This window comes from Ambystoma mexicanum, chromosome 6p, assembly GCF_040938575.1.
Source record: "Ambystoma mexicanum isolate Mex_15411 chromosome 6p, UKY_AmexF1_1, whole genome shotgun sequence".
Taxonomy (NCBI): domain Eukaryota; kingdom Metazoa; phylum Chordata; class Amphibia; order Caudata; family Ambystomatidae; genus Ambystoma; species Ambystoma mexicanum.
Window position 1 is genome coordinate 1,174,193,569 of NC_090935.1, and position 18,883 is coordinate 1,174,212,451.

At 45.5% G+C, this 18,883-nt stretch overlaps 1 protein-coding gene across 1 annotated transcript in view; it reads left to right on the top strand.

The window, feature by feature from the left end:
- LOC138510283 (transmembrane channel-like protein 2-A) overlaps nt 1-18,883 on the top strand; it is a 614,464-nt gene that overhangs the window by 40,864 nt on the left and 554,717 nt on the right. Inside the window, exon 4 of the mRNA XM_069625813.1 lies at nt 3,833-3,914. Coding sequence (XP_069481914.1) covers nt 3,833-3,914 — 82 coding nt within the window. The remainder of the gene's footprint in view (nt 1-3,832; nt 3,915-18,883) is intronic.

The following is an 18,883-nucleotide window of genomic DNA, read 5'->3' on the forward strand; positions in this document are numbered from 1 at the left end:
AACACACATACAGATGAGATGTAATGCCTTGCAATTCTGATTTTAAATGAATGTGGGTGACTGGGAAATCTTGTGTTGCACTCTCCAGACTGACTTGAAAGGCAGTGTTGTGTGGATTACTTCTTTTGTGATTCAGGACCCCAACCCCCTTCTGTAATGAAGTCAAGGATTTCAGAACACTCTCAACCAAGTCTTTATTGGCTATACCGGCTCTAACACACTGGGCATGAGCTTTGATAATTTCAAACTCTAACAAAACTCATCCCATGATTTTTCTATATGGGAATTATTTAATGTACTTTAATCAAATGTGCTAAGGGTCTACACAAGGTCTCCCACTTCCCCCAATTTAATGAAAAGGATGAAGGTGGCTGATCCCAACATAATTCTCTTTCAACAGAGATGGTGGTTTTCTATGGGGAAATGATTTGAATGAGCTTAAATACATTGTGCAAAGGGCCTACCCAGTTTCACTCCCCCTCTTTTACCCACTCATAGAGAGGGATAGAGTCAGATGGCTCCCCACGGAATTGATGGCTTTGGGATATCTACTTACATGGGAGCTCTCTACTCTTTGCTCAGGAAGCCCACCAGATGTATAGGACCCTCTTTTGTTGGGCAGCTCACACCAGGCTTCTCCCACAGCAAGGTCCCTCCAGAGAGGCCTCTCTCAGATAGGGCTCCCAGGTCTGCAGGCAAGGTTTACCTTGATGGTCTTGGTAGCTCTCCTTGCCTTTCTTCTAGTTGTTACTTGCTATAGTCCAGCTGCAGGCTATCTCCCAGAATAAAGTCAAAACGCCCTATTCCAATGCAAACATGACCTCTTATAGCACAGATGACACTCCAACCGTGTAAGCATTCCCTTGGATAGGATTGGCTAGCTCACTCCATTCTCTATCCCCACCTCACCCCCTGCCTGCTATTAGGACTTCCCTATCTTGCTCCCTTCATTCCCCCCACCACACCCACTTCCTGCTGATGACAAGGAGTTTCACATTTTGTGTTCTGAAAAATCACATAATGTGTCAACTCCCTTGGTCTTTCAGATAATCATATGAATATAGGTATTTTTGACCTCTAAATTTTGTGACGAGTCAGACAATACTAATTTTATTTCGGCACTCCTTTCCTGGGGGAGCAACTGTTTTTTGTGGTTTGCTGCTGCACCGAAATAGCAAATAAGTGGACCATTTCCAACTTAAACCTTACTCTCATGATCTATCCCTTTTCCAACTTTCCCTTTTCTCAGGTGTATGAAAATGGCAGAATCATAATTTTTCCCATAATTGTGTTTGTGTACATCAAACAAATTTCGTTTTTACAGGGACATAATGGCCTCTTTGTTCTGTGTAAAATAAGCCTGAATTGAGCCTGGTGGGACACACTCTGCACTTTTTATTTAAGAAAACATGTGTTAAATGTTTAATCAATGGCAGGGCATAACGTGACCCTAAGTATCACATTCAGATCAGACCCAAATAGTTTCAATTTCCCTTAAAACATCTGACAAGCAATCTGGTTTAGCCATGTTTATCTTAACTTTTTCTCCTAGACTTCAAAAGGGCCTTGCTTGGAGATGAATGCACTTTTTATGTGGAGCCTGACCTTAAAGGTCAATTCTGTTGGTCATGTTATCTGTACATCGCATACTATCAATGTACTTCTTTGTATATTTTAGCAATTAAATTGACAACCAGACCTTCTTCTCCTGGTGTCCTGAGCCAAAGGTCTTGAGTTCAGATTTTCAAAGGGTCTTTGTTCAGAGCTAATGCACTTTGTATGTGCATATTTAACCTTAAATACGCTTCTGCTGGTTGACTTTATATACATAACCCACAGTTTGGATCTCTGGCTTTGTATTTCTTTATATTTTTACTGAACGCACAGGCCGGTTGCCTTGGGGAAACCAGCCCCCAAAGTTCTGGTCACATTCCAGATAACCAGCAAGCAGCTCAGAGGAGAAAAAAAAAACAGCAGCCAGTTACCTGCAAGGTCCTAAAGGAATAACATTTTCCATTGGCACTGTAAGTTTAACATGTTGCATTTTGGATTACATTTAGGCCTGTTGTTCATAAATACAATAATTATTTACATACTGTATAAACAGAAGTAAATTCACTCGATCCACACATATAGGCCATAGTTACATCAGGAAGCAGTATTCAAATCTACACCAAATGAAATAGGCCCTTCTTTGTCCATGCTGTCATTTTATATAATGAAATTAAGTATCATTATTTCTGATGAAAGCAATCTGTCCTTCAACTTTATTTCTTAAATGAAAAGGCAGTAGTCCTCCTTTTTAGCTTCCAAATGTGCAACTTTTTCTTTTCATCGCATGTACACTGCTGCAGTTTTTAAATCTGTCCATGTGCAATGTATTTCTCTAATATTACAGTTGAAACGACAAGAGTATCTCTTTGCTTTTGTCCACGCAAAGGCCATTATTTACCATGGGAAATGGATGTCCCCTTTAATACTCCAAGTAGGCCTTTCCAATTAAATGTCAGTTCATTTGTGAAAAGTGAGTGTCTTTCTCCATTTGCACACTTGTCAATATTAGTAGATTTCAACTAGGCCCATTTCTTTCCATGTCACTAAGCCTTAAGTCGGAAAAAGATGTGTTTTGGACTGGCCTGCATTTTCCAATGGATAGCATCAGCCTGCGTCAATCTTAAATACTGGCCTGGCCTCTTTATCAAAATGGTACCGAGTAATAAAGAGTGAGCCTGTCCATCATCCAAATCACTTTGCTTATATGGGGATATGTGCCAGAGCACTCACATCTATCTATGCTACTTGCAGTGGCGTGTGATGTACAGTAGGAATCTATATGGCCAAGGCACAGGGTACTTGACTCTGACAGTGTTAACGGCTCTTCTCAGAAGGTCACAGTCTGATGGCATTACCCTACTAACGAGTTACCAGTTGGTCTATAGGATCATCCCTGCTCTCCGCACAGCCCTCCTTCTTTAGGGGATGCAGAGCTTAAACTTGTGATCCGTGTGGATAGTGTTGCCATCAATTCACGTAACATGCCCAGGCCTGTCTCCCATTTGCACAGACCCCCTGCTCCCCTGTTAAAATGCACTAAACCAAGTGTTCCAATGCATTTGGCATTGCAGAGCGTGCACTCTGGACCATTATGCCATGCGTTCATTATCCAAGCACAAACAAATCGGCAGCCAAGCCACAGTGGTGAACTGTCTGACAGGGACGTCTGAAGATTTCACAGTAGGCCTCTGCACCACCGGTCTCTTTTGTGTGGCTATCCTCGTTTTCTGCTCTCTTACCTTTCTCCCATGCACCCACCCCTTTCCTTCCATTGCACCTCCCACCTCCAAGTGAAGTAAAGCATTTTTCATAACGCTTTCAATTACTCAACCTTAACTGTTATACTTTTTTTATTTTTTATTTAACTACTTTGGGATCTTCATATAGCGTCAAATGTAATTTAGAATTCAAGAGTTGGACCCATTTTTTCTTTTATCTTTTAACTTATAGGATGTGAGCTTGCTCGGGTGATGTAATATGGGGCCACTTTGAAAAATAATTTCAGGGCCTCCTTTGGTTCTCAGTCCACATCTGGCAATCCAAAGAAATGCAATTTTTGACCCGTTTGCACCCAGAATGTTTATACCTTCTCCTGACTACAGAGGCTCTTTGCACTGTTGAATTGGTGCTACTAGTTATTCTTTGCTTTCATTGTGTTCAGTACATGTCATAAACTTGCACAGAGGTTTTCTGACCTTTCAAGTTGTGATTTACATTGTGTGCAGTAACTAGTAATTTTTTCTCTTTGCCATTTTATGAAATCTTCTTGTTCTTTCAGAAATGGATTAAATTTAAAAGAGATTTTGACAATTTCAAAACTGCATGTATACCATGGGAAATGAAGATTAAAGAAGTTGAAAGTAAGTGAACGATTTCAACATTGAGTTTGATGTTAACGTGTGAGTGGCAGATCTGAAAAAAGGAAATGACACTACTTCAATATGTTACGTGGCATGGGAGCCCTTCAGCAGTAGGGTTACACATTCAGGAAAATAATGCCATCACTTGAAAAGAAACAGAATTTGCACTTTTAAAGCCCTTGACTCTCTTAAAAAACAATGTACTATAAATCGATTTCATTCTATGTTGTCAATTATGCATTTAAAGCAAATAGTAGCAATCAGTTGTTTAGGCAGTCTAGTCCACACTGTCATTGCAAGATATGCATATATCATCTTTGCTTGTACAATTGAGATAGTGTAGGATGTAGCACATCAATTTCGTACCTTTTCCAAACAGTTTCAATTTTTTCCAGAGTGTTTTTGACCTTCATAAAATGATCTCATTCTCAGAGCCATCTTAACAGTTTTTTGGGCCCAGGGCACTGACAGTTTTGGTCCCTCTCGAATCCCATATTCCCCCAAACTTTCAACCATGAAAGTGAAGGAATTACATAGCTCGCATCAAATTCAACATCAACTCGCCTGGTCTTTGAATGGATTATCTAGTTGTTAATCACATTTAAACATTAAACATGTCTGCAGCCTTTTTCCCCAGAACAATGCTATATTGATGCCATGTTGACATTATTTGTCAAGTAATGTATTCCAAATAAAGCAAAACTATTTGTAAACAAGTATTTAGGGCTTCATATCCTACCTCTCAAAGGACTCGGCAAACAAAATGTCCATAAGTCTCACAGGCAGTAGGGAATTGTTCAACTGCCCCCCAAATGTGTGGATATTTGAACTCCGAATCCAAGCAATGCCCCATTATCATATGCCTACAGTCATTCCGGAATGAGGGATCAGCCATTTATAAACATATGGCACCTTCATTGCTTCCCCATCAGCACACACTCTCTGAAATTGGTACCTAACTAGCATGACATCCTGACTTTTTAAAGCATTTTAAGAAGTCACATCTGTTCTTATCCAAGCAGCGACAACATTGTGTTCCTTGCATAACTTCATAACACAATGTAGTTGCTACCTGGAAAGGAAAGGATGTGACTGCATAACATACTATTGGCTTTAAAGTCATACACATGATGCAAATAGTTAATGTGTATGCCTTTGAAGACAATAGTATTGTATGCAGTCACATCCATTCTTTTCAGATAGCACCCACATTGTGTTATGCAGTTATGAGATGGAAATCATACAATGTGGAACCTTGCTCGATATTCCCTGCATAACTGCAAAACATAATGCATTAGATGGATATAGGACTTAACATGACTGCATACAATACTATTGACTTTAAAGTCATAGATATGATGCGTACAGTTCATGTGTATAATTTTAAAGACCATAATATTTTATTGAGTCACATCCATTCCTATCCAGGCAGCAACTACATTGTGTTATGCAGTTATGTGAGGAGGAATACCAAACAGTGTGCACATGTTGCATATTGCTTAGTATTCCTCGCATAATTTACTGCATAACACAATGCTTGCTGCCTGGATAGGAATGTGACTGCATGAAATACTATTGGCTTTAAAGACATATACATGAGGCACACAATTCATGATGCCAATAGTATTTGGCATATAGTATTTTACTTCGAGCAGGCAGCAATGTGGGTAACAGAAATAGTTGGGGGACAAAAGTGAGTGGACCTGCCCCCATTCTAAGAGCTAAGGGGTAGGTGGGCAGCATTTGCCCCCTTTACCTGCCTCATACTGGGCATGGAGGTTGGGATGGGGTTGGGAGGGGCAAGAAAAGAATGAAAAGGCGGGGGAATGCGCCGGGTAGGGGGACAAATACCAGGGTGGTGAGGGGAAGTGAAAGGAATAATGCTGAAGGGAAAGATCCAAAGGTCGAATACCAGCCAAACAAACATTTTGAACAGCCAAAAAATGTGTACAAATCCTCCATTCTCTTTCATTGTAGTGAACAAGGGGAGCGGGAGCTCTGGGGTTCACCCCATACCCTTGTTCCTCTATAATGTCAGCGTTGGTTGTGGGGACCAGTTTGCATAAAGAAAAAAGAAAAGAAAAGGACCCTGTTGCGCCGGTTTCCGATCACCGAAGTGAATGGGAACAGGTGTTGCAGTGACACGGTGAGTCGGGGGCACACACAGCAGAGTGTGCCGCCAAATGGTAAGTAATGGGGTGGGTGGGATCGGTTTATCCGAAATGGCTGCAGGAGGAAATACTGAATGTTATTTTCAAACAAATTACATTCGGTCATTTCTTCCTCAGTCATTTCGGATATGGACAATTCACCCAAATTCATGCCGAGGTGGACTCGTGGGGGAAGCTGAGAGGCAGGGGAGTTATGAAAGTGGAGGAAGGAAGATGGACCAAAATATTTTCTCATACAGTGAGTGTGCCATTCTGCTGCTGCTGGCTGCCTGGGTCCTAGGCTGGGATTGGCTGCACATGGCCACCGGACTGCTGGCTAGGCATGGCTGGTGGCAGAGCTAAGCTGCCTGCTGCTGCTTCTGCTGTAAGCAACCGTGCATCCGCACATGCAGCAGAAGCCTTGGTTGAAAGCATGTGTGCAGCAGCAGCTTCCAGTATACTATAGGCCTGCCCATAAGCCTTCCCCTCTAGGCCTTAACAACAGGAGGCCTGTGTGGAGTGCTTTATTTGCAGCACGTGTCCCGCGGGCAGGGCACCGGCCACCAGGCAGGTTGCCATGCCACTTTACTGCCGGGGCCAGAGCAATGATATGGGGGCCCACAAGTGAGGCCCGTCCATGCTGCTTCTGGGGTTGTTTTACCCGGAGGGAGCCAGGGCCCTGAGAGCCCTTGAAGGAAATAATTCAAAATGTCATCTGGCATCATGAACTGGCCACACCATGAAGTGATACTTGCCCCCTAAATTGGACAGCAGGTGGGATCCCACCCAAGGCTGGTGCCCTGTTTGCCTACTCATAAAAAAGGTGTCTGCTCATTCATTGTTATAGCAAGATGGTACTAGTTCCCTTTACTATTTCCTGCAGACCTGTATATGTGGAGCCAATTTACCAAACAAAAACAACAAGCCTATAAACACCCCAAAAAGAATGTGGTTCGAATAGCATTAATGGTCAGGTACGGACAAGGTCCATATCAGCTCTGGACTCTTGACTGGCCTGCTGTTACCGGATGCATGAGTCCCCAGAGCGGGTGATTAGCACAATTCTAAATATTGAATTACTTTTATTTCAGCTTTCTAGTCTTCCTTAAACATTGTTTTACTTTTATTTCAGTTTTCTTGTCTTCCTTTTACATTCCAACGTGTGCCCCTGCAGCAGTTATAGTTCTCTAGACTCAGGACCTTTTACATTGCATTGTTGCATGCTTGATTCCCCAATCTTCTACCATGGTCCTATTACCTTTCTCTTGGAGAAACCTCTGCTTGACTGCTGCTTCTTCCACGGTCTCCGCTCCCCTGCACTCTGCACTGGCTCTGCGGAGTGTTGGGCCCTTTGGTTCTCGCGTTGTTACTGGAATGACCGGTTCACCTCTGAACTACCATGTCTTCATACACTCAACATGGAAGCTCTTTTTATTCGATGTGCTATTTCGCCTTTATGGACCTTTCACCTTCTACTTCTCTACCGCCCCCCGGGCCCCATAGGATCCTTTGGTAAAGATTTAGCTGGTTTGGCAGCAAACTTGAACCTTCAATTTTCTAACCTTGTTATTCTAGGTGACTTTAATCTGCACCCCAACATGCCTAACTCTGCTGAAATTATGTCTTTTTTCGATAGTCTCTCGGATTTACATTTACACCAATGGGTGCAAGCTCCTACCCATAAACAGGGTAACATTCTTGATTTAGTATTTGCAAAAGACTCTGTATTGTGCCCTGGTCAGATCGAACCAGTGACATGGTCCGATCATCATCTGGTCTCTTGTTCTCTTTTACCCACTACCTCCTCCCGAAAGATTCTACCTTCTAAGCTGTTCTTACGTTCGTGGCACGCAGTCGACCCAAAGGCACTTAGTGCCCATATTACCTCTAGCTGTGCCTCTCAGAAGAATTTATCTCTGACTTCCCTTTCTCACTCTCTGACGACCGCAGCCAACCTCTACACGGACCAGCTTAGAGCAGCTCGCCTTCAACTTAGACAAGCTGAACATAAATGGCGTGCATGTTATAGTCCCGCACTTAGAGACCTTTATAAGTCAAACCTGACTACTTATTTGGCCAGTGTAAAAGTGGCGAAATCCAGCTTTTTTGCCCAGAAAATTGAACTTTCATTGTGCAAACCTAAAGCCCTCTTCTCCATCGTACATTCATTAGCCTCCTCGGAGACTCTTACCTCCATGGTTCAACCATCTCAAAAACTGTGTGATGACTTGGCTTCTTTTTTCATTACAAAAATCGATGTTATCCGAGCTAACATCGCTAAATCTCTTGCTTTATTGCCGCCCGATACCCCCTGCTTTGTCCCCCCTCTTCCCACTGACACGCCTGCAAGCTGGTCCTCTTTCCCTCTGTTTACTGAAGCAGAAGTTCTGGCAGCCATCTCAAAGCTCAAGTCCTCCTCCCCTGAGGATGCTATCCCGGCCGTGATGATGAAGACGATTGCCCCTGACATCTTAACTGACATTACCACGGCGATAAATAATTCATGCCAGACTGGCCTGGTACCATCGGAGTTGAAATCAGCAAGGGTGATTCCCCTCCTTAAGAAGCCTTACCTCGACCCTTCTATTCCAGCTAACTTCCGTCCTATCTCTCTTCTTCCTTTTCTATCTAAACTTTTGGAAGCTTTGGTTACTCCTTTACTGTCTTCCTTTCTGGAATCTTCAAAAAATGTTTAATCAAGCTCAGGCAGGGTTCAGGCCTGGTAGAGGCACTGAAAGTGTCCTTGTCTCTGTGCAAGATGACCTTTCCAGACTTGTCGATGCTGGCGGAGCTGGGGCTTTGATCCTATTAGATCTCTCTGCCGCATTCGACACGGTGGACCATTCCATCCTCCTCTCCCGTCTTTCACAGATTGGGATTTCCGGCTCTGTACTGGCCTGGTTTACTTCCTTTCTTTCTGACCGTATCCAGACCCTTGCTATGCCTCCTTTCCTCTCTGCTCCATGCACCCTCATCTGTGGGGTGCCCCAGGGATCTTCTCTGTCGCCTATTCTATCCAATATATATATCTGGGCTCTGATTTGTCTCTTTCGCTCTTATGGGCTCAACTGTTACTCATATGCGGATGATACACAAATCCTGATTCGCCTAGATCAGGATAAATCTGAGGTTTCAGCCTGTCTCCATGACTGTCTAAGGGCAGTCGGGACATGGATGGACCAGAACTCGCTAAAACTGAATGGGGATAAGACGGAGGTACTATTGGTAGGGTGTCCTCCGAACCCTCTATTATGGACCCCTGCTTTTTGGCCTCTTGCATTGGGCCCTCTACCTAGTCCAGTCAGTAAAGTAAAGAACCTACGGGTCATCCTCTCGGCTTCTCTGTCTAAGGCGAATCAGGTTACAGCCATCTGTCAGTCCACTCATCACAAGATCCGGGACCTCAAGAGGGTCATGCCTATGATTCCTGAAGCCCTTCGCCCCCCCCCCGTGGTGGCTGCGCTGGTGATCTCATGGTTGGATTATTGTAATTCACTGTACCTGGCACAACCATTGGTCTTATCCATCGCCTCCAACGCATGCAGAACCTCGCATCCAGGTTAGCCACTGGCTCCCCCTTTGGGGCTCACATTACACCAGTGCTGCGCAAACTTCACTGGCTGCCGGTGAAGAAACTAATTCACTTCAAATCCCTGTGTATCGTCCATCGGGCTATTCATGCCCTGGGCGCCAAATTCTTACAGTCCAAATTTCGCAGATATATTCCAGGTCGGGACCTTCGCTCCATGACCTCCAATCGTCTGACCATTCCTAGAGCCAATCGGCAGAGGCTTGGCGGCAGAGCATTTTCTATTGCCGCCCCCAAACTGTGGAACAGCCTTCCTCCGTCACTGCAAGCCATTGATGACCATCTTGGCTTTAGAAGAGCTCTCAAAACCTACCTGTTTTAATTTTTAGCCTTTCATCGGTTTCCTCGCCTGTGCAGCCTTTCTTTCCAGCGCCATAATGCCCCAGGGCGACCGCGCGCTTTATTAGTTACAATAACATAACATAACCTCTGTGAGGTCATGACACTAGGACCATTCTCCAACTGCCGGTTGCTACGACACAACTGCCATCCCCCGAGCATCCTGCGGACCTGGATACAGCATCCTCGTCCTCAAGAAACCAACTTCTGCAGTTCGTCTCTCTGCTCCCAGGTTTGAACTTCCCGGGGTTTCCAGCATTCAAGCAGACTTCTGACTTCTCTTCTTATCCAGTACTTCTTCTCTTTTTAAGTTCTGAAACTGGTTTCTCCCCAGGGGACTGTCAAAGTCTTTGTTTAATTTCCATGTATTGAACTTCATGTCTCCTTGGGGCCTCTTCTTCTCAGTACTGTCTAGATTAACCAGGGAGTAGTCTGCATCACTCTGCTGAGCTTCCTCTTCTCAATACTACAAGAATTTGCAAATGACAGACAATTGGGCCTCATCACGACTTGGGCGGTAACAGTAACGCTATTAGCGTGGGCGGTATTAGCCCTGCTGCCGAACTCTGCGGCGCTAATAGCGCCGGATCACGAGTTCGGCGGTAAGGTAAGTCCCCATTCCCCACTGAGCCCATTCAGGAATGCCCCATTCCCCATTGGGCTCAATGGGGAATCTTCGCGCTAATACCGCCGGCGGATTTCCCGCCGGCGGTAATAGCGTGAATTTTCGGCGGATTTCCCCCCAGTTCAGAGCTGGGGCGAAATTCGCCGAAGCCCTGATTCGGCGGACCCTTAAATCCGGCAGTAATAGTGCTACCGCCAGATTTAAGGGTTACCGCCCAAGTCGTGATGAGGCCCAATGTATTCCTCTAAGGAGGAAAGGGAATGAGCCCACACAAATAAGGTTTTTGGGGGTTTAAGGAGGTCTTCCAGCCGACGGAAGTCCTTGTCCCCATGATGGGAGTCTCTCCTTATGAGGTCCTCTCACTTAATATCACCCCTATGGGGGATTATTGGGTTGCAGCCTCACCTACATAGCCTCATAGAGAAGGGCTCCCCCACTTGGGGAGAAGTGACAAGACTCGGTGAATCATCATACTGGGCAGAAGAAAGAAGACAGAAATGTAAAACCTGAAGAGGATATGTGGTGTTATTTTTCAAATGATATAGCCCATTAGGACTATGTCAACATCGTACTTTGTTAGTTCTACAGATTTTCCATCTTGTCATTGATGGGGCTGATAGTATGGTATGTTTTTTCAAGTAACTGTTAAGACATTTGCTGGACAGTTACAAGAAAGACATTTAGGTTGTGCATGAAAATGTACCCCTGCAAATGACTGCAGTTGAAACTCACTAGATTGTAAAATTAGAGAACGTTACCTGAGAACGCATCAATGTCTCAAGTTGTGACAACAGAATTGGAAGAGCCTCTACTCAATAATAATGCATAATTAGATGCTGAATGAGCCTTGGCTAGATCTTAAAACCCACATATTTTCAGATTCCTCATTGCAGGGGAAACCAAAAACATTGCCATGCTTGTGGTTGTGGTATAACAGGTAAAACAAACACAAGTCTCGTGTTTGCAGCTCACAAATGAAAATGGAGACCCCCACTCAATTCTCCTATTTGCATTAATTTAATAGGAATTTCTTATTTAATGTTTGAGCCTCTGTGTAACAGGTACAACCCAAATAACTATCATGTTTGCAGCTCGCCTTTGACAGGAAGATCATAAAACACTGCTAGGGGAACTTTCTGTCCTGTTGGAAGGTGGAGCTCTGATCATAATTGTGGTTGTAAAATAGCAAGAGCGGGACTCATACTGGTCAGTACATATCAGTAGTTGCACAAACGATAATGGCATCTGATACTATTCTACTCTACTATTCTAAGTGATGCTATCATTCTTTATCCAGTATGACGAAATTGCACACTTTAGATTTGTGACAAATGCATGACCTACTGTGCACATCTGGATGCAATGTGGGTTGTGGATTGGGCTGTTTGGTGGTTCAACCTTGACATATTGCACTTTGGGGTCTGCCAGGCTGTATGTCGAAGACACTGTTGAAAGACACTGTTGGAAGATGAAGCAGTAACTTTGTCTTTCTCTTCTATTTCTGCAACTGTTGCCCTGTTCTGTTCCTCAGCATTACTTATTTCCAGAATGATGTGTTGCAGTCTGGGATGAAATGGGTCATAATCTTTATCTTGGTCATCCTAATCATTTTTCTCAGTCTCACCTGTGGATATGGGTGGTGTCAGAGACCAGGACATATCCATATCCTGCTCCTCTTCATTCTGTGCGTGATGTTATCCCTGTTCACAATCTGAATATACAACCTAACTCTCTTCTCCTCCTTTTGACCCAAAGACAGTTGGATGAAACTTGTCCCCCTTCTGCTTCAACACCTTAGCATGTAATATGTTATCTTGCACCCCACAGTCATATGTGGCAAATTGTTCGGCCGCTGAATGAATAGTTGATTCTTTCAATTTACCATCAATGTTTTTGAGTTCCCTGATGAACTCAACAAATGCTGTGGCTTCTTTTACACATTCCTACCTTGTACCTGCCATGTTTAGGTTCTCTTGACATATTGGTCACCTCTCCTCCCTGAAGAAAAGATGATGACCTGTGTGCCACTGCACACTAATTTTCATCCACTGAATCTTATTTCCTGCCTCCCACCAACTCTGGGATTTTTTCTTCTTTTGGATTCCTGCCTAAGTGGTGCCAAATAGATACCACTCTCAGACTCAGCTACTGAATGTAAATCTGTGATTTTCCCTTCCTCTGTAGTCCCTATGTAGAGATTTCAAGTCTATGTTCACCATGCAAGTTGGCTACTATGATTCTCACTTCTCTTGAATTACCTGCTACAAAAAGAGGGCACATGTGCTAACACATTGTTTCAGTTACTGAATGTAATTGCCTATTCACAAATATGCTATGATTGTTTCTTTGGAACAAGTAGTTTGTCTTGTCCATTAAAAAAACAGGTCTTTTATATCCACTTAATGCAATTTTCTGCCCCCCATACGTTTTAATCTCTTTTTTTTCACAAGTAGTATTTTGCGCACTACACATCTTCAACACTTATATTTTGCCATGTGCACAATAACAGTTGACACACTTAGTTACAGTCACAGAATGTAAGCCCCTGATTCAAATACAATCATTGATTTTCTTCTGCAACTAGTTTTTTTTTATCTAGTGCATCAGAAATAGTTTGCACCCTTACTTACATACACTGAATGTAATTTAATTTATACAAACAGTTTTACGAATTTGTCTTTACAGCTAACATTTTGTCTATTTGGAAATCTTTGAAGCCAGTTCTGTGTCTCATCCATCACACATAGCTGGAAACTCAGATGGAACCACTAAGTGTAAGGCTGGCCAGCAAAAGATGGTCTGATTTTCCATTCACTAGAATTATGTTTCATTCCTCACAAAAAGTTGGTACCCTCAGTTACAGCCACTGAATGTATTATTTTGCATTCAAACCCATAGTTCCACGATGTTCACTTCATAACTAGTATTTTGTCAAATCACAAAAGATGGAAAACTCATTTATAGTCACTAAATGTAGTCTTGGCATGCCTACAAATAATTCCAGGGTTTTCTCCTCACTCGATTGTCACTGACAAAAAATGGCATGTGCTTTTATGTTCTGTCAGGTGGTTACTATGAGACTAACATCTACTACTCTCAAAAAGCGCTCCCATGTCAATTGTTTACCTCTCCTTAAACTAAATCTTATTTTAGCTTTCTAACCTAAATCAAATTTGAATTGTCTACTTTGCCCACCACTGCTCTATCAACCACTGTCCTCGGCCTCTGGCTACAAGACAGATCATGATTTTGAAAATACAAATGCTGTATTTATAACATATTAGTGCACACTAAGTCAAACACTTTGCCCAAATCCTAAAGGAAGCTCAGGAAAGTTTAAATTCATGGGATTCAGAATTTGGGCAAATACGTTTGCATTGGATTATTCAGCATAGATGAGAGTTTTGCCATTTTTGAATTGTGAACAAAACAGTAGTGCATATCTACCTGAGGCAAATGGTCTGGTTGAAAGCATGAAACGTGGTTATAAGTGGTTATAAGTGATAAGACTGGTCGTTGCTTGTAGCAGCAGGAAAGAAAATGCATAGAAGCTGTGGGCCTCAGTCCGAGTTTGGAGGTAAGTAACGTCCCTTACCGGCATGGCATAAATAGCGTGTCCGGGCTGTCACCTGTCCGCTAAAAGAGGACTATTCCGACTTCGTGGGCATGAGCGTTATGCCATGCGGGAAAGGTCATTTGTGCCATGCGGTAAAAGGCACCCAAAATGCCCATAGAGGTATCAATTATAGTGCAGATAACACTACCGACATTGTTCAATGCGGCATTAGCGGTGACCGTTATTAACAATGACCGTAATTAGCGGTCACCGCTAAGAACGATCACCGCTAATAAGCGGAACCGGAAGTAGCGTCATCGCACAGGAACGGGAAGGAGCACGGCGGCCATCTTTAAAAACACAATCCATTGCCATCCTCACCACACAGGACCCCTGGGACTCTGCTGTTTTTCAGAAAAGATACACCTCCAACACCACTATGCCCAAGGCCCTGAAGAAGGGAGCTGCCCGCCAGCAGAAAGAAAGGTTCAGTGAGGAAAAGCTGCAGATGCTGGTAGACACACTGCAGGAGCATGCTGCCACAGTGGTCTCAAGCAACATGAAGATAGAGGCTGTACTAAAGAAGTAAGAGACCTGGGCACTTGTTGCCCAGAAGGTCAGTGCTGTGGGGAACACCACAAACACAAATAAAGACTGTCGCAAGTGCTGGGATGACCTGCGACTAAGGGTGAGAAACATCCTCTCAGTGAACCGCAGCCAGGCCATGGGAACAGGAGGAGGTCCCAGTTCCCCACTCAAACTCAACCCATGGGAGAACTTCTGCACCAGCATGATAGGGATGGAAGGCATCGAAGGTGTTGGCGAGATGGAGTGTGGCGCCACAACATCGGGTGATGGAGGTGAGTGTCCAAAGTAAACATTGGTGCAATGGCAAATCTGATGAAAGTCAACCAATATGTCAGTTCAAAGAGTCAAGCCGTGGTCCCACACACACACACACACATTCCCAGCAAAGAAGGCTGATGCAACAGACACATGCAGATGCCTGGTGCAAGGCAATATCGTACATGACACATACCACACAAAGATGTAAATGCCATGAGTCACACAGCGTGAATGGCCAAAATACTATGCATGTCACATAGCACTGCTCTTGGGCAACATGAGTGATGCCAACATATGTCTGCATAAACCACCCATGTATCAAACACTGTGCTCATCCAGAAACAATGGCTATTACCCCCAATTGTGTGGGTGAGCAATTGACCTAATGTAGGTATGATACCTATCTAAACATCACTCATGCCGTCCCTCTCTTCGACCCCCAGAGGCACTGACCATGACAGCGATGGCCAAGACGCAACCCCTGCACAGGCCATACCCGGAAGAGGTCCCAGGATGACAGCAACTGCCCTTCAACCTTGAGGGGACAACACAGGGGGTGCCGTGTACTAACAGGCAAGCCACCCCAGGTACCCATTGCACCGGTGCCACCAAGGCCCGTAGAGGGCGAAGCACCACCACCACTTCCACCCATTGGCCATCCTGATGATACATGAGAGGCACCACGATCCGAGGAGTCGAGTTTGGCTGGGGAGGTGGCAGCCACAGCACCCCTGGCTGTGGAGGACACACAGGAAGACATCTGGGTGCCCATGGAGGATGATGTCTCGGAAGTGGTCCATACCGCAAATTCACCGGCATCCCCCCAAGTATCGTCGCTCGATACAGAGCACGCCACCACCCCAGAGCAGTCTGGTCATGAGCAGACGGAGGGACACTTCAGTCTAATTTTCACCACTAGGGTGGCTGAGAAGGCTGGGCAGGACAGCCAGGAGTCGACTACCTCCACAGCTGCACCTGCTGGGACGCAGCGGTCTGACCTTCTTACTGCCCTTGTGCAGGAGTTTGTCCAGGACAACAGACTGGCCAGAGAGGAGTGGCATCAGGACTTAGCCGCTCTAGGCAGGTCCATCACGGACAACACTGCCTCCTTGGCCAAATCATTTACTGACAACACCAGCCGCCTCTGCAAGGAGGTCTCAGCCCTCCGGCAGGTGTTAGGCCACATAGCGGATGCCATGGAGGCAGGGCATCCTGCTACACTATCACAGCAGGTTGGCACGTACTCTGCGCCGGTAAGACATGCCGCCCCCTGGACCAGGCAGTAACAATTATTCATCGGGGCAGCATCATGTAGGCTTTGGAGACTCAATGGGACTTGTGCGGGGGAGTTCTGGGGGGAGAGGAGAGGGGTGAGGGTGTGTGAGGGAGTTGTGGGGGGAGGTGGAGGGGGGTGAGGGTGTGTGGGGGAGTTGTGGGGGGAGGGGGCTGAGGGTGGTGGAGGGATTTCGCACTTACGATTACATTGTTACATCTAATACACCGGTTGTGTGAAAAAAAAGACCTGAGTGAACATTCATCATTGTGCATGTGTCATTTATTCATTTACAGTGCATAGTGTACATGTACCCCCACACCCAGTGCCCTCTGGCCAACTATCATGTCACCCTCTGCTGCCATGTGTGTCAGAAATATCGTGCAATCACTGACTGGCGCACAGCACGTCCCTCCTATGCATCGGCACCGTGATCATGTCCAGCCACTTCTTCTTCATCCCCTTCATCATCACCAGGTGGTAGCAGTTCAATGTCAGGGGGTAGGGGCATGTTCCGGCGGATACACATATTTTGCAGCATGACACATGCCATGATGATCTTGGCCACCTTCTCATGCCTGTAGAGGAGTGCCCCACCTGACCGGCTGAGGCAGCGTAATCGTGTCTTCAAAAGGCCAAAGGTCTGCTCGATGACCACACGAATACGGGTATGGGAACGATTGTAGTCCCCCTCGTGCCTGTTCTGTGGGTTCCGGACAGGGGTGAGGAGCCACGGCTTCAAGGGATAGCCACTATCATCTGCATGAGAGGCAATTGAAGGTAAATGTCAGGCGAATCATGATGGACAGCTGTACTAGTCACACATGCCTGCAGGTTTAAGTTGGCCACATGCACATGTCCCTGGATGTATTGATGCCTTTTTCAATCCCTCAATGTGTACTATGCCGTGGACTGATGGTGTAAGTTGCATCTTCAAGATGATACATGGTGTGCACTGACATCTTGTTGCACATGCATAGTGTACGCATACAGCTGTGTTAGTGTCAAATTAGTGAGGTGTTGTGCTCTGTGAGATTTACTTAGAGGGAGCGTTGGTAGTAGTATGTGCAATATTGGGCACTCAGCGCTGATCATTCCCATGGTGACATGCAGAACTCCTGTAGGTGTGCCGGCCCTGTGCCAGACAGTGGATTCCCTAGTAGGTTCAGTTTGATGCACTCACAGGGATGCTTGTCCTGTGTGGTGATATACTGGAGACAGCCGTATAGTGCATATGCACTGCATGGTACAGGATGAAGTTACGGAGGGTGAGGGCCGCTGATGAGTGGTGCACATGTTGTGGGATGTGGGGTGGTTTCCTGTTAGTCATGTAGTGATAGGTGTCAACCTTACTTCATTCCTATGTGATTTGGGTGTCATGTACCGTTTGTGATGCTTTGGGGCACAGTGTTCGGTGATGTGCACATCATGCAGTCACCACACAAATGACACCAGGGTGGTGTGTTCATCTCCCCCCCATTTCAATGCCATGTGCCAGTCAAGCAACTTACCAAGCAGCCAGGCACGTCGTCCTGCATGTCGCTCGATGAAGTGTGGTAGCGTGGAGTTCCGCAGGACCATAGAGTCATGAGTTGATCCAGGATATCGGGCACAACAATGTGTGATGATCTTGCTGGCTTTGAATACCATCTGCACACTGATGGAGTGGTATTGCTTGCAGTTGCGGTACACTGCCTCCATGGCATGCAGGACCACCAACTCCACGTGGGTGCAGTCGAGGGCACCTACACAATTTGGCATGCCTGCCAATGCATGGACGCCAACTTTTGTATCAAATATCTCCTGGGGAGTCCATGGTAGGGATATGTAGTCCCTTGTGTGCTTGAGGAGGGCATCCAGCACGTGGTTCAGTATCCAGGAAAATAAGGGCAGTGATATGCCATGCATGTGCCCCACTGTGTGCTGGTAGGTGCCTGTGGCAAGGAAGTGGAGCACAGATACAACCTTTAGTAGAGGGGGGATGACGGTGCGTATTTCAATGAGACTCACTATGTCATCGTGTATCAGCTCCACTATGCTGGTGATGGTGTCCCAGTCCAGACGGTACAGGGTGTGGATCTGCTCAGGGGTTAGGTTGAATGGACTGGCTCTGATGCGAGGGATTGGGGGCTGCTGGCGTGGTAACAATGGCTGCACTGGTTGGGCATGCTGGCCCTGTCTCACCCTCCTCCTCTGTGGTGGCGGCTGTTGTTGTTGTTGTTGATGTTGTGGCAATGCAAGCATGACCTCCAGCTCCAGTAATGCTATTACTATTGGAATCATCTTGGTGTGGGAGGGGGTGTGGTGTGTGGGTATGCTCCTTTTGTACTGGGCCTGACTCCATTGCCTCCACCTGTGCTGATTGTGTGCACCTGTGGCAGTTGTGAAAACTGCTCAGGGCATTTTATGGTAGGTCGGCGATGCCGGTATTTACGGTATTTACGGCATGCCGGTAACCACTTTTTCCACCTTCATGACGCCGTTATTGCATGTCCGCTTCACTTGTGATCCAGTCTAGTTTACGGCATGCCGCTATTGCCGGCATGGTGGGTCGCGTACCCGCGCACAGACCGCTTTTTTAGGCATCATAC